The sequence below is a fragment of the Epinephelus lanceolatus genome, chromosome 1, assembly GCF_041903045.1.
Source record: "Epinephelus lanceolatus isolate andai-2023 chromosome 1, ASM4190304v1, whole genome shotgun sequence".
Taxonomy (NCBI): domain Eukaryota; kingdom Metazoa; phylum Chordata; class Actinopteri; order Perciformes; family Serranidae; genus Epinephelus; species Epinephelus lanceolatus.
This window is the reverse complement of record NC_135734.1, coordinates 12,886,049-12,904,718: the sequence shown is the minus strand read 5'-3', so window position 1 is coordinate 12,904,718 and position 18,670 is coordinate 12,886,049. Positions and strand designations below refer to the sequence as shown.

Here is an 18,670-nt window from a genome sequence, read left to right as displayed (position 1 = left end):
CTTCACAGATACTTAATGAGCCTGCTTGTGTTTTATAGGGGGACTTTGACCTATAATGTTACATAGAGTTTTGGAACATGACGCAGTTACATTGTACTTTTTGATACAGTGTAAAAAGGATTAAAAAATAATCACAGCTGGAAGCATGGCTGCAGATTTGCCCGAATACAATCATGTCCACATTGTGCATTCCATACAGGTCCCATGTGATATGCGTTATATTTTCAAGCTCAGTGTTTCTGATCCGTTTTTATTGGACGAATATGAATACATGGACAAATCCCTGGGTGTAAGTTTCCTACGAGGTGGGTGGAACACATTTGCAACTGTGTCACATCAGCAACTATTTACAAACCATACTATTTAAGGTTCATTTCCAGATTGTATAATACGCTTTGTATTCAGACTACTATAAATGACCAGTGTTTTTAAATGCTGAAAACAAAGACTACCCATTGAGCCATTAGTTTTGGGGTTTTGGTCGCAGATAAAGGGAAGCAGCCTGGTTGTAGTGAAACGTACCAACGTAATTACGTAGTGCAGCAGCACGCACGCGACGTGTCCCTGTTCTGTTGACTGGGAAGCCCCTAGTGCGGAGCTGCCAACGCCCGGCGTAAAGACACAAACAGAGGATACGGTACGGAAAAAATGCATTTTCTTGTCAATATTAGGTTACATTTGTGGTTGTTTTTTAGTTTGTATATTGTCATCATCATCTATGGTGTACGTATGTGCTACATGATGTGTAATTTTCAAATTGGATATCTCATTCAGCAACAGCATCCGCTAAGGTTAGCTGAGCCAGCTAGCTAGCAAGCTAATTGAGGAGGACAGTAGTTAGCCAAGCAGGCAGACAGGCAGTCTGTAATATTGGACCGGCTCGTAAATAAACCTGTGTGACGTGAGGCAGCCGTATTTCAAATCCGATTCATTGGGGATTTAAGTATTGTGAGAGTTTGACATTTCTATCGCCTTCGACTAGAGCAGTAAATAGAAAAAGATGTAAATAGCTGCTCACGGTTAGCTGGTACCGAGCGGAATAAGGAGGCGTAACAATCGCTAACGCCAGGTCGGTAACGTTACTTTTTATAATCTAAGCAGGGTCAGGGATTATAGTTGTTTAGCGTTATGTTTGGGTGCCACGGTAAAAGTCTGCTATATAGACTGAGTAAAAAGAGAAACAGGTAAGTTAGTTTGTCGTTAGTTTAAACAGCCGGCAGGAAATTAGGCCAGATTGAGGCCGGGGATGTGGCCAGAATACAACAGCTAGGGCATCTAAGCTAACATGAGCTTTTAATGGTAGCAGTCTATCAGGTGGGATCTTTAAGTGTCTTGTTATGTAGTTAGCGATAATTACACGTAAGGCTAATAGTAACAATTTCTGTCACTACTCGTGGTCGCACAGTCAGACGTGTCATAAATTATGAGGACACTAAAGTAATCGTAAAGGAATATTTGGAGAACTCGTCACTGATTTTGTGTCGACGTCTAAAAGAAAATACTTGTGATACTTAGCTCTTTGATTTGAAGTCTCCTTGTGTAAAGTTTCAGTTGACCAGATGCCCCAGGTTTTTCGACTGGAAGTATTTGCTTGAGGGCATCACTGAAACTTTGTGTCAGATAACAGTGAGTTAGTAGGATGCTGAGGAAATGTTACCAAATCTGATGTAATGCAGGCGTGAAGTTATGTGGATGCAGTGATGTTTGGATCCGTAGTTGGCAGAACAATTGTTTATTTTTCAGTAGAAATGCTGACTGGTCAGACTAGATGATTTTATGAGAGTTTTACCAGACGTCTTGCTGCATGCAGTTGTTTTCAAATGAGCTTGAGTTGTGGGTAAACTGCAACATTAAACTGAATGTCAGCTGCTTTCACTACTACTCTTTAAGCTGGCCTGCCCTCAGTGTGCTAGCTGGCCTACAAACACAAATGCGTGGATTAAGTCTAGAAGCATTATTGCGGCTGCAGCCACCCTCTGTTGCCCATGTCCATCGGCTTACTGCAGCATTTAGCTGAGAGTTAGTCAACTTAGGTATCATACTGCAGGGCAGTATGATACCTAAGTTCATACACTGTTGTACGAATGTAACAGTGATCACCATACAGTGAAACTAGCTGTTCATTCATTGGCCAAAGTAGCAAAAGGATTCTTCCAGACAATGTCAGGGTTTTCCCTTACTTAACAATTAGATGTTGCCTCAGGCACAGCTTTACTTGATTTTGTGGGTTGGAACGTCACCTGAATACCATCCCAGTAAAGGCCCTGCTTTACCTGTAGACATTTTGGGAGAACCCCTTGTTATGAGCACAATTTACAACCATGTTTGTAACACACATACTCTGAAGTATGCTCTGGGCTTTTCAATTTTCATTTTAATCTAAAAGTAATCAATTAATGATTGTTTTGCTTGATATACTTTGATTACATTTTAATCACCTAGGTGTCAAATTCTTAGGTTATGTGCAACACAAGTCACCAGAGCATAATATCTGCCAATGAAGTTCAGATAACAAACAACAGATTCACTTCTAATTTCATAATGATGCAACAGAGTCAGTTGCTCATCATAGCGCCCAGAGTTTAATCGGTGACCAAGTTTTCTGTTGGATGAATGCTTCCCCTATAATTGTACAGGCCCGGTGGGCTGCCAGGACAACGAGAACCCTGCTTGGCCAGAAAATTCCTTTTTAAATGTCAAAAATAACACCAGAAATTCATTCTTTTGGAAATATGTGGTTTGCATTTCCGGGCCTCTGTGCAGCATTGATTGGAAATATAACTTATGTGCACTCATTTCATTTCAGCATAGCATGAGAGTCTTAACTGGATTTTGATATCGTTTACAGACTCCACTCTGTGTTTCTCCAAGTGTGGCACTTTGCCTGTCCACACACAGGCACAGGAGAGGAGAGTCAGGTGAAGTAAACATTGCTCGATGTGAAGACAACTCGTTACATTGCGTGCAATAAATGGCTTATAGCTAGGCACCCCATGAAAAGGCACAAATTGAGATGATTAGTCACGTTGAACACTACCCTTGCCAAAAAACACTGATGAACTCTGCCCACTTTACTGTGCTCTCTTAGAGGCAAGGCGTAGGGTTTTGATGTCCCTCTATCTACTCTATGTCCCTATGTGTCGTGTTTACACGTGCCTCCGCCATGTTCTGTTTTTACCAACAGCTGCTGGCTGAATTCTAGTTGCTGCAGCTGTTAAAGGGAAACTTTGCAAAGTGTGTGTAGATTAAGTGTGTTTCGCTGTACTTTTGCCTGCACACACTGCAATGAAACAGAGCTGGTTAAAAATCAGTAAAGGTTTCCTCTAACTACCCATAGTGCTGTTTTTCAAGCTACTGTTGCTGTCGTATTCCATGGAGTGGCCTGACCACCCCCTCCTTCCCTGTGGGATCAGCAAACTTTCTGGCTGTGTAGTCTTTGAGTTGAGGAGTGAGGCAGAGGGACTGCAGGCTACATCCACAGGTGGGCTTGCTAGCTTGCAGCAGTCTCTTTCAATGGTGCTGGCTAGCAATAGGTGAGGAGTCAGCTTAATCAATGATTATGATAATATTGTGATGAAACTTGTGATTTACACCACGAGTAATAAATTGGGTTAGCATCACCAGTCGGTCATGTTAGTATGACAAACAGTCAATATGGACATTAATAATGCCTTAATGGCTTGTTTAGAGGCAAAAAAACTCGACTGTCAGCATAACAGACAGATGAACCCATCAATATTACACAGTCTTTTTCTGATTGTTGGCCAATGGATAGTTTTTATGCTTTGGAGTGTAGTGAGCTTGTCTCAATATCCTAGACTGCTGTGCAGTGCCGTTTTTATTGATTCTTTAAAGTGGCATGTTTTAACCTTTTCACATCTGTATTTTTACTTTTAGTTACAAAGTTTAGTCTGTAGTCAGGGTAACCTTTCCTGAGTCTTTGCTGAGAAACTGGCCTTTAGTCAAGGTTGCAAGCTGTTGAGTCTGCGCCTCAGTCTGGGCTGCCTCCACAAATTGATTAGGGCTAGCTGGCCTTTACCAGAAGCACCTCTGCTCTCTAATCATATTTTATTTTAGTATTCTACCTCAACATCTTGTACAGCAAAACCTTGTGTTTTTGACCAGATGTTTCTTCTTCTTCTTTTTTTATTTTTTTGCCTTGTACTTAATATGGAAAATGTTTTTGTAGGGTGACGTAAGATATGGAAAAAATATTTTTGGTATCAAAATGTGTCCAGCGGTATTGGAGAAATGTTTCTATAGCTTGCACTGGTTTGATTACATTGAAAATAGACCTTAAAGTACAGACTTGTATGAAGTAGGGGTAGGAAATGCCCCTTGGCTTCCTCTCCCAGCTCCTACCTGGAAAATATTGGGAAAGAAATCAGTGTACTCTACAGCAGGATGACACACTCATGTTGACAAGATCTAAATTGTAATTTGATTCAACTACAGATGTGTAATCAGCCTCAAATTTCAGACCACTTTGGTCTGTCGTTTCCATTAAACATGTATCAAATACAGTATAAAGGCAGATGTATTGTTATATGGCTGTAACAGAGATCGCCAGTGCAACTAACTGTTCTTTCACTAATCTAACATAACAGCTATTTTGCAAAGGCTTTATTAGTATGCTGAAGAAATCTGCGCCATCGTATTCTCTGTGTTTCTGCAGGACATCCACCTGTGTTCTGTTCCCTTGTTAAACCATGTTCACACCGTAACATTTGGCGTCTGCAGCTTTGTCCCTCTTGCTTTACTCAGTGACACCCCCACCCCCACACAGTGGTGCAGAGCTCTGCAGTGGCTTGGCACTGACATACTGTAACTTGTGGAGGAGAAACAGGGGAATACTGTGGTCCACATACTGCATATAGCCTGTTTTCTCTAAATGCACAATGCATCACCGTGCATCACGATGTTCTCAGATTCAAGGCCAACCTTTATTATTATTTTACACATCACAAAGGCCCTTTTCATTGAAGGCATTTTGTCATGTGACAGCAGGAAAAGCGCAGGTGTGAATAATAAAATCACTGGGTTGCAACTAATTATTATCAATCTACCAAGTATTTACCCAATTAGTCCAAGCATTTGCTCAATATGTCCCACAGGCCAAAACCCAAAGACATTCAGTGTACAATTCAAAGTAAAGCAGCTGGTTTGAGTATTTCAGCTTTAGCTGAATTTAGTGCAGCTGCTTGAGTCTCAGAGTCCTGGTGTTGTTCACACTTGCTCACTGTCACACTGCCATGGCATACGCATGAATAGAGCAGAGCCATGGTAAATGTAGTACACAAGTAACACCTGTGCTCCTCCGACTGTGATCAGTCAAAGGATTTCTTGTAGGCATTGTTGTCCTCCCTCTGGCGGCTGTGGGATCTTGATTGCTGACTTGCAGCTAAACAGGCAACCTTTAATGACAATGTTGCTGTTTGGATTCTCACAACTGTTGTGTAATCATTATTATTATTATTATTATTGTTGTTACTGACTCTGTTTCTGCAACGACTTCACTTATTGCTGTGATAACTAAAGTTAGAGTTAGCACTTGTTGCTTGGGGAGCCGCCATTACTGTTCAGCATGATGCGGCCTGCACTTTACGTCATCAACTACAATGCAGTCCCTAATTGGCTGCTTACGTTGTCAGCTGTGCAGCAGATCCCTGATGGGCCCTGAATGGGTTTTAATTTCTGGAAAGTGTTTGGGGTGGGACCAAGTCCAGAGTGATACAGAGAGTGAAACAGAATGTTGAGCTCACGTAATCAGGATGGTCTTACAAGTATACTCTGTCTGTACTGTACTCATTTTGTCCAGTTTACAGATTCCCAACTCAAATGAGTTTTAATAGAATTGTTCTAGAGGAAAAAAAACAGTTCGGCTCAATTATGTGAAGAGATTGAGCATGAATCCCCTTTTCCACCAGAAGCATTGAAGCTGACTGCCATGGCACAGTTCTTAAGATATTGACAAGTTGTGAGCATGTTGTCCATGCTTTATTACATGTTAATATAAGACCCTATGAAGTATCAGTTAAGGTTCATATGATCTGTTGTTTCTTGATGCCTCTATAGTGTCAAACCAACACGAGTAATGACTGGATTTCCAATCTGTTTTGTGGCAATTGAGTGCAAGGGAGTCAACCCCAGTCTGGTTGGTTTTTCTTTCCTTCAGTGTTTTCCTCCATCCAAACACTCTGAATACCGTGACAGCACAGCCAAAAAAAAAGTGTGATGACTATGTGAAGCACATTTATACTGTGTCATTTGTCACCCAAATAGACCCACAGTCACCAGCTGTGGGTCTACACGATCCCTCAATCCTTTAAATTACAAAACCTCATTTGGACATCTGGACACTTCCATTGACCCTGTGGTTGATCAGGATGCTCCAGTTATTAATCTGTGACTGAACAAGGTTATCTCCCCATAAACATATCCATTTCAAATAGATAATGACATTCTTTCTCTGGGCTTTGGTAACCTCAATTTTCAGATTTAGGTCAGGGTCCTATTTTATAGTTATGTTGAAAAATGCTCTTACCAACAGTTTCTCGTTGACAAGTAATCAAAATGCCATCTGGTGTTGAGCTTTCCAGGGTCTCCCCCGGAAAACTTGAATGTCCCCTATGCACTTCTGCTTCTTCGTCCTGTCGAAACAAGTCTTTTTTACGGAGAGACTGGGCTGTAGGCCCTCAACGAAGTCCCTTCTTTACACGCCCCTTGCATTTTTACACAGAACCCAGCAACGACAGCTTCATTCTGCTCTGGTGTGCTGTTATACACTGCATTCTGCAGTCACCCAATGAAAGAGGCATGACAGGCCTGATATGAAACACAGTAGCGTCAGCCACTAGTGTGACATCTAACATATACGTCGTCAGGGCTTTATAAACAGTAACAAAGGCATAATGTGGCAAAAGCAATCATTTACCATCCCTGTCCTATGGCAGCTGATCTTGTCCTCCAATTGCAGGGTAAGGAGCTCCCCAACTGCAGTGTGCTCCCAGTTTGCATACATTTTTGGCTGCTGATCTTCTTAGTTAGCTGCTATGTGCTGACAGCTACTTTTCAAAATCATAACACATTGTCAGAACTTCACACCCATGCCACCTGTTATCCTGTCGTGCACACTGCCTGCTTAGAAGATGAGTCGTTTCAGCTCTGTTGCTACTTTCATTCCTGGTTCAGAGGCAAGACCACTCTGTCGTGGCATAATGGCGTGATATTCCCACTCTAAACGGGCACTGTAAAAGGGGCTACAATGTCGACGCTGCCAATAAAGTGCTAATTTAGACCTAAGTAATCCACAAAGATTTGAGGCTGGGTGTTCCCAAGGCACTTATAATAATAAGGTTAAATGAGTGAATGCTAAAGGGGGTAAAAAAATCTACAGGCTGTAGTTGTTACCTTTTGCCCATAGTGACTTCACTGGTGATCAACTAATTAACTTTCCTTTCTATTTATTTGTCTGTTCCAGATCTTGAATGAATAGTGAAGACTGTAAAACACAGCTATGCAGACCATCAAGTGTGTTGTAGTTGGGGACGGTGCTGTAGGTAAAACCTGCCTGCTCATCTCTTACACCACAAACAAGTTTCCCTCTGAATATGTACCTACGGTAAGTGTGTTAATGCCCGTTTGTGGGCCTCAATATGTTCTTTCTTTTAGTTACCACATGCTCACAGTTGGCAGATGCTGCTAATTTCCATGGAGCCTAATATTTTCTACCTTTGTAGCTGTGTTTGTAATTCTGATGTAATTTTGATGTTATGAGTTAATTTAGAGTTAATCAATATCATAGTGTTTATATGTTTTTAGCTTTGGTTAGCATGCTGCCAATTGACTAATATTGAAGGGAAACATTGCCAATTTTTAACCAGCTCTGTATCAATGCAGTTTGTGCAGATGAATAATGTTAAGCTTTCCTTGTGCCTCAAGTGCCCAGAACTTCCATGCCAAGAAGTGCCCAGATCCTAGCAGGTGATGTGGAATGTGTCATCGATGACACAAAATGCATCACCTGGCTGACCTCTGCCGGCAAATGAGTGGGGATATCTGGGCACTTGCGACGTGGGGCACGCCAAACACTGTTCATCTGCACACTGCAGTGACACTGAGCTGAGCCTGTCAGCCTCACTACAGGCCATGTCATTGTACATGCACACTCAATTGAAAAGTCTGAATTAAGAAAGCCCAAGCAGTGTGTCAGGTGTTAAGATGGGTCACCCCAGCTTTTTTTAGCTAGCATCCCAGAGCCTGGTTATATCAGGTATTAACATGCGTTTCAGGATCCGAACACAAGTGGATTGCCATAACACATTGCCGTTCAAACCTGTGTCTATCATGCTGACTGCTTGTGTTCAGATTTTGTTACTGCCTAAGTCACTTATGCTAGAAAGTGAAGTGGCCCCACACACAGTTATTATATTTACTCATGCTTGTTGTTCGCTAGTGTGCAGCAGAATTAAACATTTCTCCTTCCATAGGGCAACCAAAACAACCATCACATCCTGCAATGATGATGTCCTTGTCAGGGATGCATCAGGAGGCGTTAGTGTTCACATTAGAGAAGATGTGTCATCAAATGCATCCCAGACCACCTTGCCAAATAGTTTGATTAATCAGATCATAATGTGTTTTGGTGGTTGTTTACACTTACATTTAGTGCTGGTCCACATGTGATCACCCCATAGGCATGTTAATAGCAGATATAAACAGGCTAACTGATTATTTTATTTACGAGTTTGAAGAACCTTCCAGATCACATGCTGTTCTGTCCTATTTTCTCTGTTGTACTTTGAAGTAGCAAACCACTGTTGACCTCCTGCTGCTCGATTAAAGTTTGTATGTGAACGTAGCTACCTGAAACAGTTTGAGTTGTGTCAGTTAGAACCTGATGCATGAAGATGATCAGTTTAAAAGATATTGAATGTGAAAGTACTTATATTATTTTCAACATATCTCTAGACTCCAGTGGTGATAAAATATATACATAATTCACTATTAAGCAAATGAGCTAACTGTTGGTTTTGGTTTGTGTTTCGTAGGTGTTTGATAATTATGCTGTAACTGTAATGATTGGAGGAGAGCCCTACACTCTGGGCTTGTTTGATACAGCAGGTACGTCTTTCCGATACCAACCATCACTTGTGTAGTGCTATTATTCCAGTGTATCCAGCTTATGTGACTGTAACTGATTAAGCCATTGTCATTTTATACATTTTGTGTTTCTGTGATGTTGAATGGAAATCATAGAAAAAGTTGTCTTCCTTCACTTTCCACCCACATGCTAACTTTTGTAAATGTAGGGTGTGCAGGGATTTGCTTTACTCACCAGCCAAAGATTTTGGAATCCAACAGCCACAGTGGCAGAGGGACAAAAAAATGAAATTTCCAACCCTGGGTGTGTTTGATGGCTCTTAAACTTAACACTGAGGATGCCCTGTTTTTTGGTGCCGTGCCTGGTTCTACCAACAAAGATACCCTGCTTTGTTCATTGTGTCACTGCTGGTAATGATGCCCAGACTGTGTGAGTTAAACATTTTTTATGGTGTTTCTCCAGGTCAGGAAGACTACGATAGGTTAAGACCTTTGAGTTATCCCCAGACAGATGTCTTCCTCGTCTGTTTCTCCGTCGTGTCCCCCTCCTCCTTTGAAAACGTCAAAGAAAAGGCAAGTCAAGCCCTTCCTTTTTATTTTCTTGCGACTGGTCTTTTTCCCAGTCTCTTGTGAAATATGGGTTCTTTTTTTTTTTTTAAATATCCTAAAATACTCAGTTAATGAATAAACAGTAAGATAGATATTTTAAAATAATCACAGACTTGTGATTTGTCATTTGCAGCCTTTTTTTTTATTTTGACAAGTTTAGCACAGGGCCTTTATTTTATCAGTTGCTGTGCAGATTGTGTTGTAGGAGCTGGTCAGTGACCAATCAATTTTGATTCAATGTAAGCAGAAACAATCTAGTTGGCTACCTGTCCCTATCCTATTTTAAACAGGTATCCACTAATTTACAGTAAAATGTTAAATGCTTGTGATGCAGTGTGTTGACCGTCGCATAACCCTGTTTTTGTGTATACAGTGGGTTCCAGAGATCACCCACCACTGTCCAAAGACCCCCTTCCTGCTAGTTGGGACTCAGATTGACTTGCGAGATGACCCATCCACTATAGAGAAGCTGGCCAAGAACAAGCAAAAGCCCATCACTCCGGAGACAGCCGAGAAGCTGGCAAGAGACCTCAAGGCTGTGAAATATGTGGAGTGCTCAGCCCTCACGCAGGTAATATATATAAATATATACAGTCACACATACATACACTCTTGGCACACATGATCCACACCTTGATAGCAAGAACTAAGAAAAAGGAGGAAAGAGGAACATGACCACACCCCCCTGGCCTGTGCACGCTCTGGTTAATGGGTTTTATTCTGCATGCCAGTTTGGTTTCAGTCACTGTTCTTATGAGCTCGGTGGTATTACTAATTATAAATTATTAGACGTTTTTCATATGGCTTAAAAACCTTGCCTAAGACCGCAGTGCATCCTGGGTCCTGTAAGCTATCAGCTTTTAGCTGAGAGTGGTGTTTCCCAGGGTTTCTAGTAAGGAGGGTCAGGCAAGGTGTTTCCTACAAGCCTCTCCACCACAGAAGTCCAGCGAGAGGGACACTAATCTGGTCTTGTGCACCTTTTTCCTGGGAGTCTCCCAGTACAACGTGACCTTTGGCTGTGTCCTCAGATCTGCTTCCTATACCTGGAGTAAAAAGTGTACTGCTTGTGTCTATAATTTGAGAATGGACACAGTGCAGCTTTGAAGGACAATGTGTGACAAAATGTTAAGATATCAAGAACTTTACAAAATAGCTTCAGTTTTTCTTTGGGAGCAACATGTCTTCTAACGTGAAAATGCTGCGGTTTGTGAAGTCAAATAGAGAAGCTATGTTTTTCGGGAGAGTGGCTGTGGTTGTGCAGGCAAACCTTTTAATGAAAATTCAGGGCTCAAAATACCACATGCACTGTAGTGCATGGAAAATCTGAACTGTGCATGTAATTGTCAGCTGTTAATGCACTGGAGCACAAAACTGTTTAGAGTTGCCAACACACTGACAGTGAGACTCATACAAATGACAGTTTCCACATGCCACACAGCCATTTTCTGAGATGGTGAAAAATAAACTTATAACTGATTACACTGCAAAGAGAAAAAAGACAAGACAGCAGCACAGAGTAAAAGCATCACTGTAAGACACAGCAGTCAAGCGAACCACTGTTTGCAAAAACCCTGTTAGGCCAGCTGCTTGGATTTTGATGCCCGTCTATTCATTCTGTTACAGACTGGTAATTGGAGAAGCCAAAAAAGACAAAAGGAGGACTCGCATTTTGGCAATAATCTTTCACATTTATGTACCTAATGAAACCATGAGCTAATTTTTTACAGAGCACAGTGGTTCCTGACAGTGACCAAAAGTAATTTCACCATAGATAGCTGTATAGGGAAAGTGAGCTTAAATGATATTGAAAACACTAAAAAAAAGTCCTCATTTTTAAACTCTTACAAATTAAATAAATCAATGTTTTCCTTCAGAGGTTTGCTGAAAGTTTGAATGTAATCCTGTTCAGGATGACACTGACTTTGATCAAGTAAAATCTGAAGTGGTGGAAGTTCAGAGAATGAAGGAGGAATGCCAGATAATGCAGTAAAAAGAAAAGTGCAACTAATTTTAAAAGTTGCATGCACTTATTCATGTAGTACAGTAATTTGAGTCCTGGAACTGTAATGGCCAGTGTGTGATTAGATCAAACTAATTATATGCTTTTAGAGGAAGTCTTTAAATAATACCAAGAGTAGATGACATGAATTACCATGTCTTAAACTCAATATTAGGTTTAATACTGTGGCAGTCAGTACTTGTGTTAGATTTTCAGATTAATAAATCAGTCTGTGCTTTTGTGCGTTTATCTACTTAATCAATCCTGAGTACTTGTGTTGGCTGTGGTGCATCACTGCTGGAAACTCGAGGAGGAAAGCAAGCAGAGGGAACATGACTCATAGGAGAACAGATGAGCTAGGCCTCACTCAGGCAGAGAACAATAGTGTTGATGGAGTTGAGGCGGAGTCCCCACCTCTCTGCTCTGCCCCTTCCTTCCTCCTCCTCCCCCCTCCTTGGCACAACTGTTGCATAGCTGTTGATGTAATATCCTGTTTCCTGTTGGGGATCTCAGCACTGCACAGTCAACTACGCAGCGACTGCCTTCATCTCAACACTGTCATCTTTGTGCTATGCATCTCCCTCACAAAGACGCCCTGCAATTCATACCTTCTTTGTATTTCACACCTATACTTTCCTACTTGTTCTGCCATGTTCCTCTTACCTCCTCTCCCGTCTATCTCGCTCTGTGTTTGCTGTGCTAATTGTGCTCTTGTTCTCTTCCCTCTCCTGTCATTGTAGCGAGGGCTGAAGAATGTATTTGACGAAGCTATCCTAGCTGCCCTAGAGCCGCCTGAGACGCAGAGAAAGAGGAAATGCTGTATATTTTGAACACTCTGTGCCGCTGCTCTCATCTCTTCCTCCTCTGATTGACATTATCCTCTTCATTTTTCATTTCTCTACCCCATCTCTGTCCTTTCCTCTCCTTCCCTCTCTCCATGTATTTACATGTGCTGCTTTTGAAATCTAGACCAATCCCAGCCATCTGACCAACCAGTCCATCAGTCAGAGTGCATTGTAACTAATCTTTGTTTCATGGCCTGATTCACTGACTCATGTTGGCCTTTCTACACTTCATTGACTTTACTTGTTGCCTTTTCTAACCTGTAACTGCTGACAGTCTGTTTGGTTGGTGTGTTAATGTACTTCATATCTTTCCTCTGGAGTGTTTTATGAAAGCTTAATTTTGTATCATAAATCCTGCACTTCACTACTGTATCATTCCTAGTTTTTCTTCGTTGGCCCAGTGCTTATTGACGTGACCTAGGGCTGGGCGATACGGACTAAAGATCATACCTCGGTAGTTTTAGGCTGAATGCCGATCCACAACACACATCTCTGTGTTTTCTACAAAGTGGGCTAACTGTTGAGTTGTAAGTCAAAGTCATGTGTAACATGTAACAAGCACTTTCATTACAACAGACTGATCAAAATAAAATTCAAAGACAGGGTTTCCCTCTTTATTTCAGTCGATACCTTAAACGTATGGAGTACAGATACCTAGCCCAAAGGATGAGTGTAAAGGTGTCAAGTGAATCCAGTGTAGTTTGAGACTGTTCAGATTCTGTTAGAGGGAGTTTTAAGTCATTTTACATGACCTTTCAAATTAATATGGTACTTAAAAATGCCGACATTGTTTCAAATTTATTCATTTGTTATTATTTATACACGTAGCATGGACAGAGAGAAACTTTGTCTGTGTTACGTCTTGTGTATGAAGTGTCTGTTTTGTCACTGCGCTGCATTTTTATAAACACATCTGTGACCCGCATCCAGATGTCATCTCTGTCTGACCATCGCTTGACAGACAACAGCTACCAAATAGAATAGCTATTGAGTCACCTCACTCACACACACACCAGGTTTGCATGAAGAGAGTGGGGGCGGGGTTGCGTGGTGTGTTAGAGAGGAGAGATGCAAACACTGGTACGACTTTATGAAGAAACTGGTTGTGTAACACAACATCAAACTATATCAACATAAATGCTACTGTCTTGTCTTATATTTTGTTTTATAATATACCTATATCTTAATAGTCGAATTACCGCCCAGCCCTAATGTGGCCCCTGGCCAACAGTGGAGCGACATCTTACAGAGGATGTAGGATGTCATTTGGGATGCAGCCATTGTTTTAGTTAGTCTTCCCCCCCTCTATCCTGTAGTAGTAGTTAATGTGGGGAGGGTTTGGACTGAAGTGAGGGCGGAGGCTTCACATGGCTCCACACTGAGATTGATCTCAACACTAAACAGAGCTTCCATTTCTAATGCTCATGTATTTTTTGTACTAATGTACTACTGATGTTTGATTAAACAGACCTTGGAGTCTGACTATGGTTACATGTAGGGCTTTTAATTACTAACGTCATGTATAGAGAGTTTTGGGCTCAGTTTGTCAGTGTGACCATGCTGATAAAAAGCCCCATGATGGTTCTGCCCCATGGTCAGACAGTACTGTCATGGTCTCATGATGGTTTATAGTGAAGCTACACTTGATGTGTCATGGTTGTAATCTTCTAAAAATGCTTCCTTGCTTACGTGTTTGGCCCAATTTTCTCTATATATGAGACATGTGCCACAGATAATTAAAAAGCTATAATTGTGTGAAATGACCTGTGAAATGAATTAATAAAGGACAAATGAACTTGCTTTCCTCTCTGGCTCCCTTCTTTCCCAGTGCTCTATCAGAGAAGATTTTAGTAGGGTTAGTCAACTGAGTGAAGCAACACCAGGGGTGCTTACTGGTTTACTGTATAGTGCAGCACTGTGTCAGAGCAGCTCTGGTTACTTCACATGACCAGGCTCATGGTGTAAGCAGCTTGGCTCCAGGGAAAATACAAAGAGAAAAGAAACATTCACTTCTGAGGCTGAGAGTAGACCCAGTTTGTGGACCCAGATTAAATATGTTGAATCTGGACGGCCTCTTGTCGTGAGTCAGTCAGCGATTTTAATCTGAAGAGCAGAGCTGATGAAGAAAAACAGGGGGTGTGGAATGGAAATGCTCACATTCCATTTTTGTGTTGTAGCGTCAGAGGTTATGCTGCCTTTTTCCTCCACTTGTTTGACTTGCCTTTGGTTTCAGCTACATTTTGTACTCAGACATGCATGTGATTTGTGTTGTTGACACTTACTCCTTGATGTGGCTCACACTACTAATCACATTTATAGGAAAGCAGAACGTTCTCTTGTGTTTTTGTTGCAGATCTGATCCGATCCTCTTGAAATAATTTACATATTTGTTAAATTTTTTTTTGTCCCCAACAGCACTCTCACATTACAGTGACTATGCTTACATGCACACAAATATTCTGAATTTGACAGTATTCTGAAATTAGTACGGGTCATGTAAACAGCATAATCTATTTGGATATTCCAAAGTAGGCCTTTTTCCGAGCTCGCCATTTCCTGAATAAGATGCGGAATGCGCGGGATTGTGTTGGTCACGGGACATGTTTACAGCACATTCTGAATATGCGTTTGAATAGAGGTTTTTTCAGCTGTTTGCGACACACAGCATCTTTCCTGTTTACAGTCAGCTCTGTGTGTGTCATGGATACGTTGTACACAAACCAACTAGCCAACAGTTTGTAAGGCTGGGGGTAGAGATACATGCCCAAAAGAAAAGCCCATGTTTCTAGTCAGAAGGAGAAACACGCCTACTTTTAAACCGTATGATAGACTTGGATATGAACAGGTTTTTGGATATGCACAAATATTACTACATTGACCTTATTAAGAAAATGGTTGCAGGAATAAAACAGGGAGGTTGTGTTTGCACAGTCGATCATGTCCACCACCAGTGGGAAAAACAATCAGTCAATGACAACAATGGCACAAGAAGCTCCAGCCATTCCAGTTTTCCATATTTTGACGTGATGAATGAAGTATTAGGGCACACGAATCGGAGTATGCACAGCTAAATGCAAACAGCTTTGTAGGAATTTTGTCTTTTTGCGAAATAAGGGCAAAAAACTGAATATTTTGTGCATGTAAAAGTAGTCACTGTCCTAAAGATGTTTAATGCTGCTTTGTTTTCACCCAGTTATTTTCCCTCTGTTTAAGCTGCTATTGTATTTCCCCTTTCCCTACCCTTTTAATTGACCTGTGTGTGTTTGCGTTGCCCCCTCATTGAGCCTGTGCGTTTGTGTGTTTGTGTTCACAGAAAGGCCTAAAGAATGTGTTTGATGAGGCGATATTGGCTGCACTGGAGCCCCCAGAGCCCAAGAAGAAACGCAAATGTGTGCTGCTATGAGAGGCTCCTCCTTTTTCAGAGCATACACACATAACGCATACATACATCTTAAATACACACTCATATACACAGACACTCATATATACACACACACACACACACACACACACATACACCCTCCCCTGCCACCACACCCCTTTCCCTCGCTCTGCTAAGGTTGGTCGACAGCATTGTCCTCCACAGAGAAGACTAGACAGAAAACAGCCTACAATGTTTCAGATAATTCTCTGCAATAATAAGAAGCTTCACCCTTAAGTCTTGAGTTTGGGACAGAAGATCAACCTAACCTCGCCAACAGGCTGCTGTGGGCTCCGGGCAGGGTGGCGTAGCCTCCAACGGGGATCCAGACACCAAGCTTACGTACAAGTAGAACTCATTCTGTGGAGCTTTTGATAGATTGATTTGGATTCAGTCAGTGTTGTGGCCTAATCAACTTTTAGATGCCCAGCCATTTAGACGTCCTCAGCCAGTGTAAAGTTTTCATGGATATAAGCCCCGCCCCAGCCCCTCCCAGCCACCTGATTGGTGGCTGCTCATGCTGCTGGTCCCTTCCCCTCTGTTGACGAGCACACTCATCGGCCGATCCCTACCTTCTTTCTCAGCACTACCAGAAGAATTGCTAACAAAGTAGTGTTGTTTTGTTTCTGTTTGCCAACACCCCTTTTCTCCTCCAACACAAGTCTGAGATATTTATTCCATGTTCCAGACAGACGCGCTCTTAACCACTAAGGAAACCGTGTAGATCCGACAGGGATCAGTAATTCAGAGCAATACAAGTAAAACTCCACACAGCTCTCACCGAGGAAATTGAATCAGCAAATATTGCCATCTAGTATCCAGTCCTCTTAGTGTGGACGTTCACAGCGCAGAGTCGCAGTCCATTTTGGAGTGTGGTAATCACTTGAAGAGCTAAAGGCATCCAGTAGTAACGGGTCCACTTGTCGACCGCAGGAATTGGCCTTCTAGATGCAGGGAACTTAAACAGTGTTAGCAGAACAAGCGGTGTGTTCTTTATGCGTTGCCAGGGACCAAGGGGGGGGGAATGTTTTAACATTGTCATCACTGTACACTCAGAGCGGGTACAGCAGAGACAGCCACATAAAGCAAGTGTTCCTTGGCGTGCACTGACAGCCAAATCTGGAGAACTGTACTTAGACAACTGATCAATGAACATGAATTTCCACCACAATTCTGTGCCAGGTCAGAATTTGGTGCCTTCCTGATGTGTTTTTGATTCGTCTGAGGAGCTGAGGGCTGTCCGCTCTGCTGCACGCGCTCTAACTGTACGCTGCTGCGTGTAGCTGAGCCTTGGTCTCTGTTCTAAATGACTGGTTTAACAGATGTAATTATAATGTAAGCTGGCACACAATGTTGATGTAGGCTCCAGGTGTTTTTACCAAAATATTTTGTTTTCTTCATTATTTCTGTTTGTGCTGTTTTTTTTTTTATTTTATATATATATAAATATATAAAAAGAAGGTTACTTTCACTCCTTTTACATTTAGGGGTCGGAACCCATCTGAACTCTTCCCTGCCAGTTTATACCAAGAAAAGCTCTGATTGGTTTAGTTGAATAAAAACCTCCAATGGCAGAGAGACTGTTTGGTTAAGATTATTTGTGATTGGTTGGTTCTTGTTTTTCTTTACTGGTGGCTTAGAGTTGGGTTGATTTCCAGCCCAAGTCAGTATAATTATTATAACCTGTTGTTGTTTTGGTGCAAAACCAAATGCTCTGTCTAAAGTCTTTGTTCTTTGTATATGCATTCTTTTAAAAAATATTAAACTTATACCTTAATTGCCTTTACCACTTCTACCTTGCCATTCTTTTTGGTTTTTATTGTGACTGGTGAACAACAGAATGACCTGTCCACCTAACAATAGTTTTCAGTTCATGATTGTGTTGGATGCTAGCTCATGTTTGAATAGTGTCAAGGGAGATCTTTTGTCATCCTTCAACATCAGACATCTGACCCACATAGTGGTGGACCCTGTGCCATGTTAAGGTGGCAGGCTACATTTGTTAAGGCAACTAGGATCTCTACATCCAGTTTGTCTACTGTTCGGCTGTTAGTGTTCATCACAGCTGCACGAGCCTGTTGTGTCACGTTCAGCCAGCAGGAGGTGCTGTCCACCCAAACGTAATTGCCCCTGATGTTGGTGCCCCTCTTTTGGTCACAGACACACATACACTGCTGATGCTATTCACAATCCACTGGCCTGCATTTATTTCCACTTTAAAAACTGATAATTGGATGTTGACACTTGGGTTGTGTGTGCACATCACCCACAGAGGTAAGATGAAACTCAAACCACCCATGAAGATTTTTAAAATGTATGAAACAAAATGGAGAAAGGCAATGACACTGGTGCAAAATATTGAATATTAATATATGAAAGTGCTACATATTAAATGTGAAACAGTAGTATAATAGACTTAAAGTAATACTTTGTAGAGGCTGAATCATTAACAGGTCTGCAGAGGTCCATACAGGCAGTGCCAACATGTATAATGGCTTTTCCAAAGCTGCATAAAATGAATCTGGAACTGTCCTTTAACCCCAAACTGCCAAAGTGCAGCTTGTTGATAGCTGAATCGTGACCAAGATGTATTTCAGTCAGCCCCACACATAAACTAACTTTGAGACATAAATGGCTTGCTTGGTAATATTTATAATGACAATGTTGATACCATGCTGTTTGCAGATAAATCAT

General features: G+C 41.6%; 1 protein-coding gene across 3 annotated transcripts; it reads left to right on the top strand.

The window, feature by feature from the left end:
- The first annotated feature begins 523 nt into the window (after positions 1 to 523).
- cdc42 (cell division cycle 42) lies at positions 524 to 17,762 on the top strand. Of its 3 annotated transcripts, none has more exons than XM_033625464.2 (6): positions 524 to 637; positions 7,481 to 7,621; positions 9,051 to 9,123; positions 9,566 to 9,675; positions 10,085 to 10,282; positions 12,451 to 14,355. In XM_033625464.2, the coding sequence occupies exons 2-6, from the start codon at positions 7,517 to 7,519 to the stop codon at positions 12,538 to 12,540; spliced, it is 576 nt and encodes a 191-aa protein (XP_033481355.1). In that variant the 5' UTR covers positions 524 to 637; positions 7,481 to 7,516; the 3' UTR covers positions 12,541 to 14,355. The 3 variants fall into 3 exon arrangements, with proteins under 3 accessions (XP_033481355.1, XP_033481353.1, XP_033481354.1); XM_033625462.2 differs by lacking the exon at positions 12,451 to 14,355 and adding an exon at positions 15,869 to 17,762 and having other exon boundaries at positions 525 to 637; XM_033625463.2 differs by lacking the exons at positions 524 to 637; positions 12,451 to 14,355 and adding exons at positions 2,849 to 2,918; positions 15,869 to 17,762.
- Positions 17,763 to 18,670: the final 908 nt, after the last annotated feature.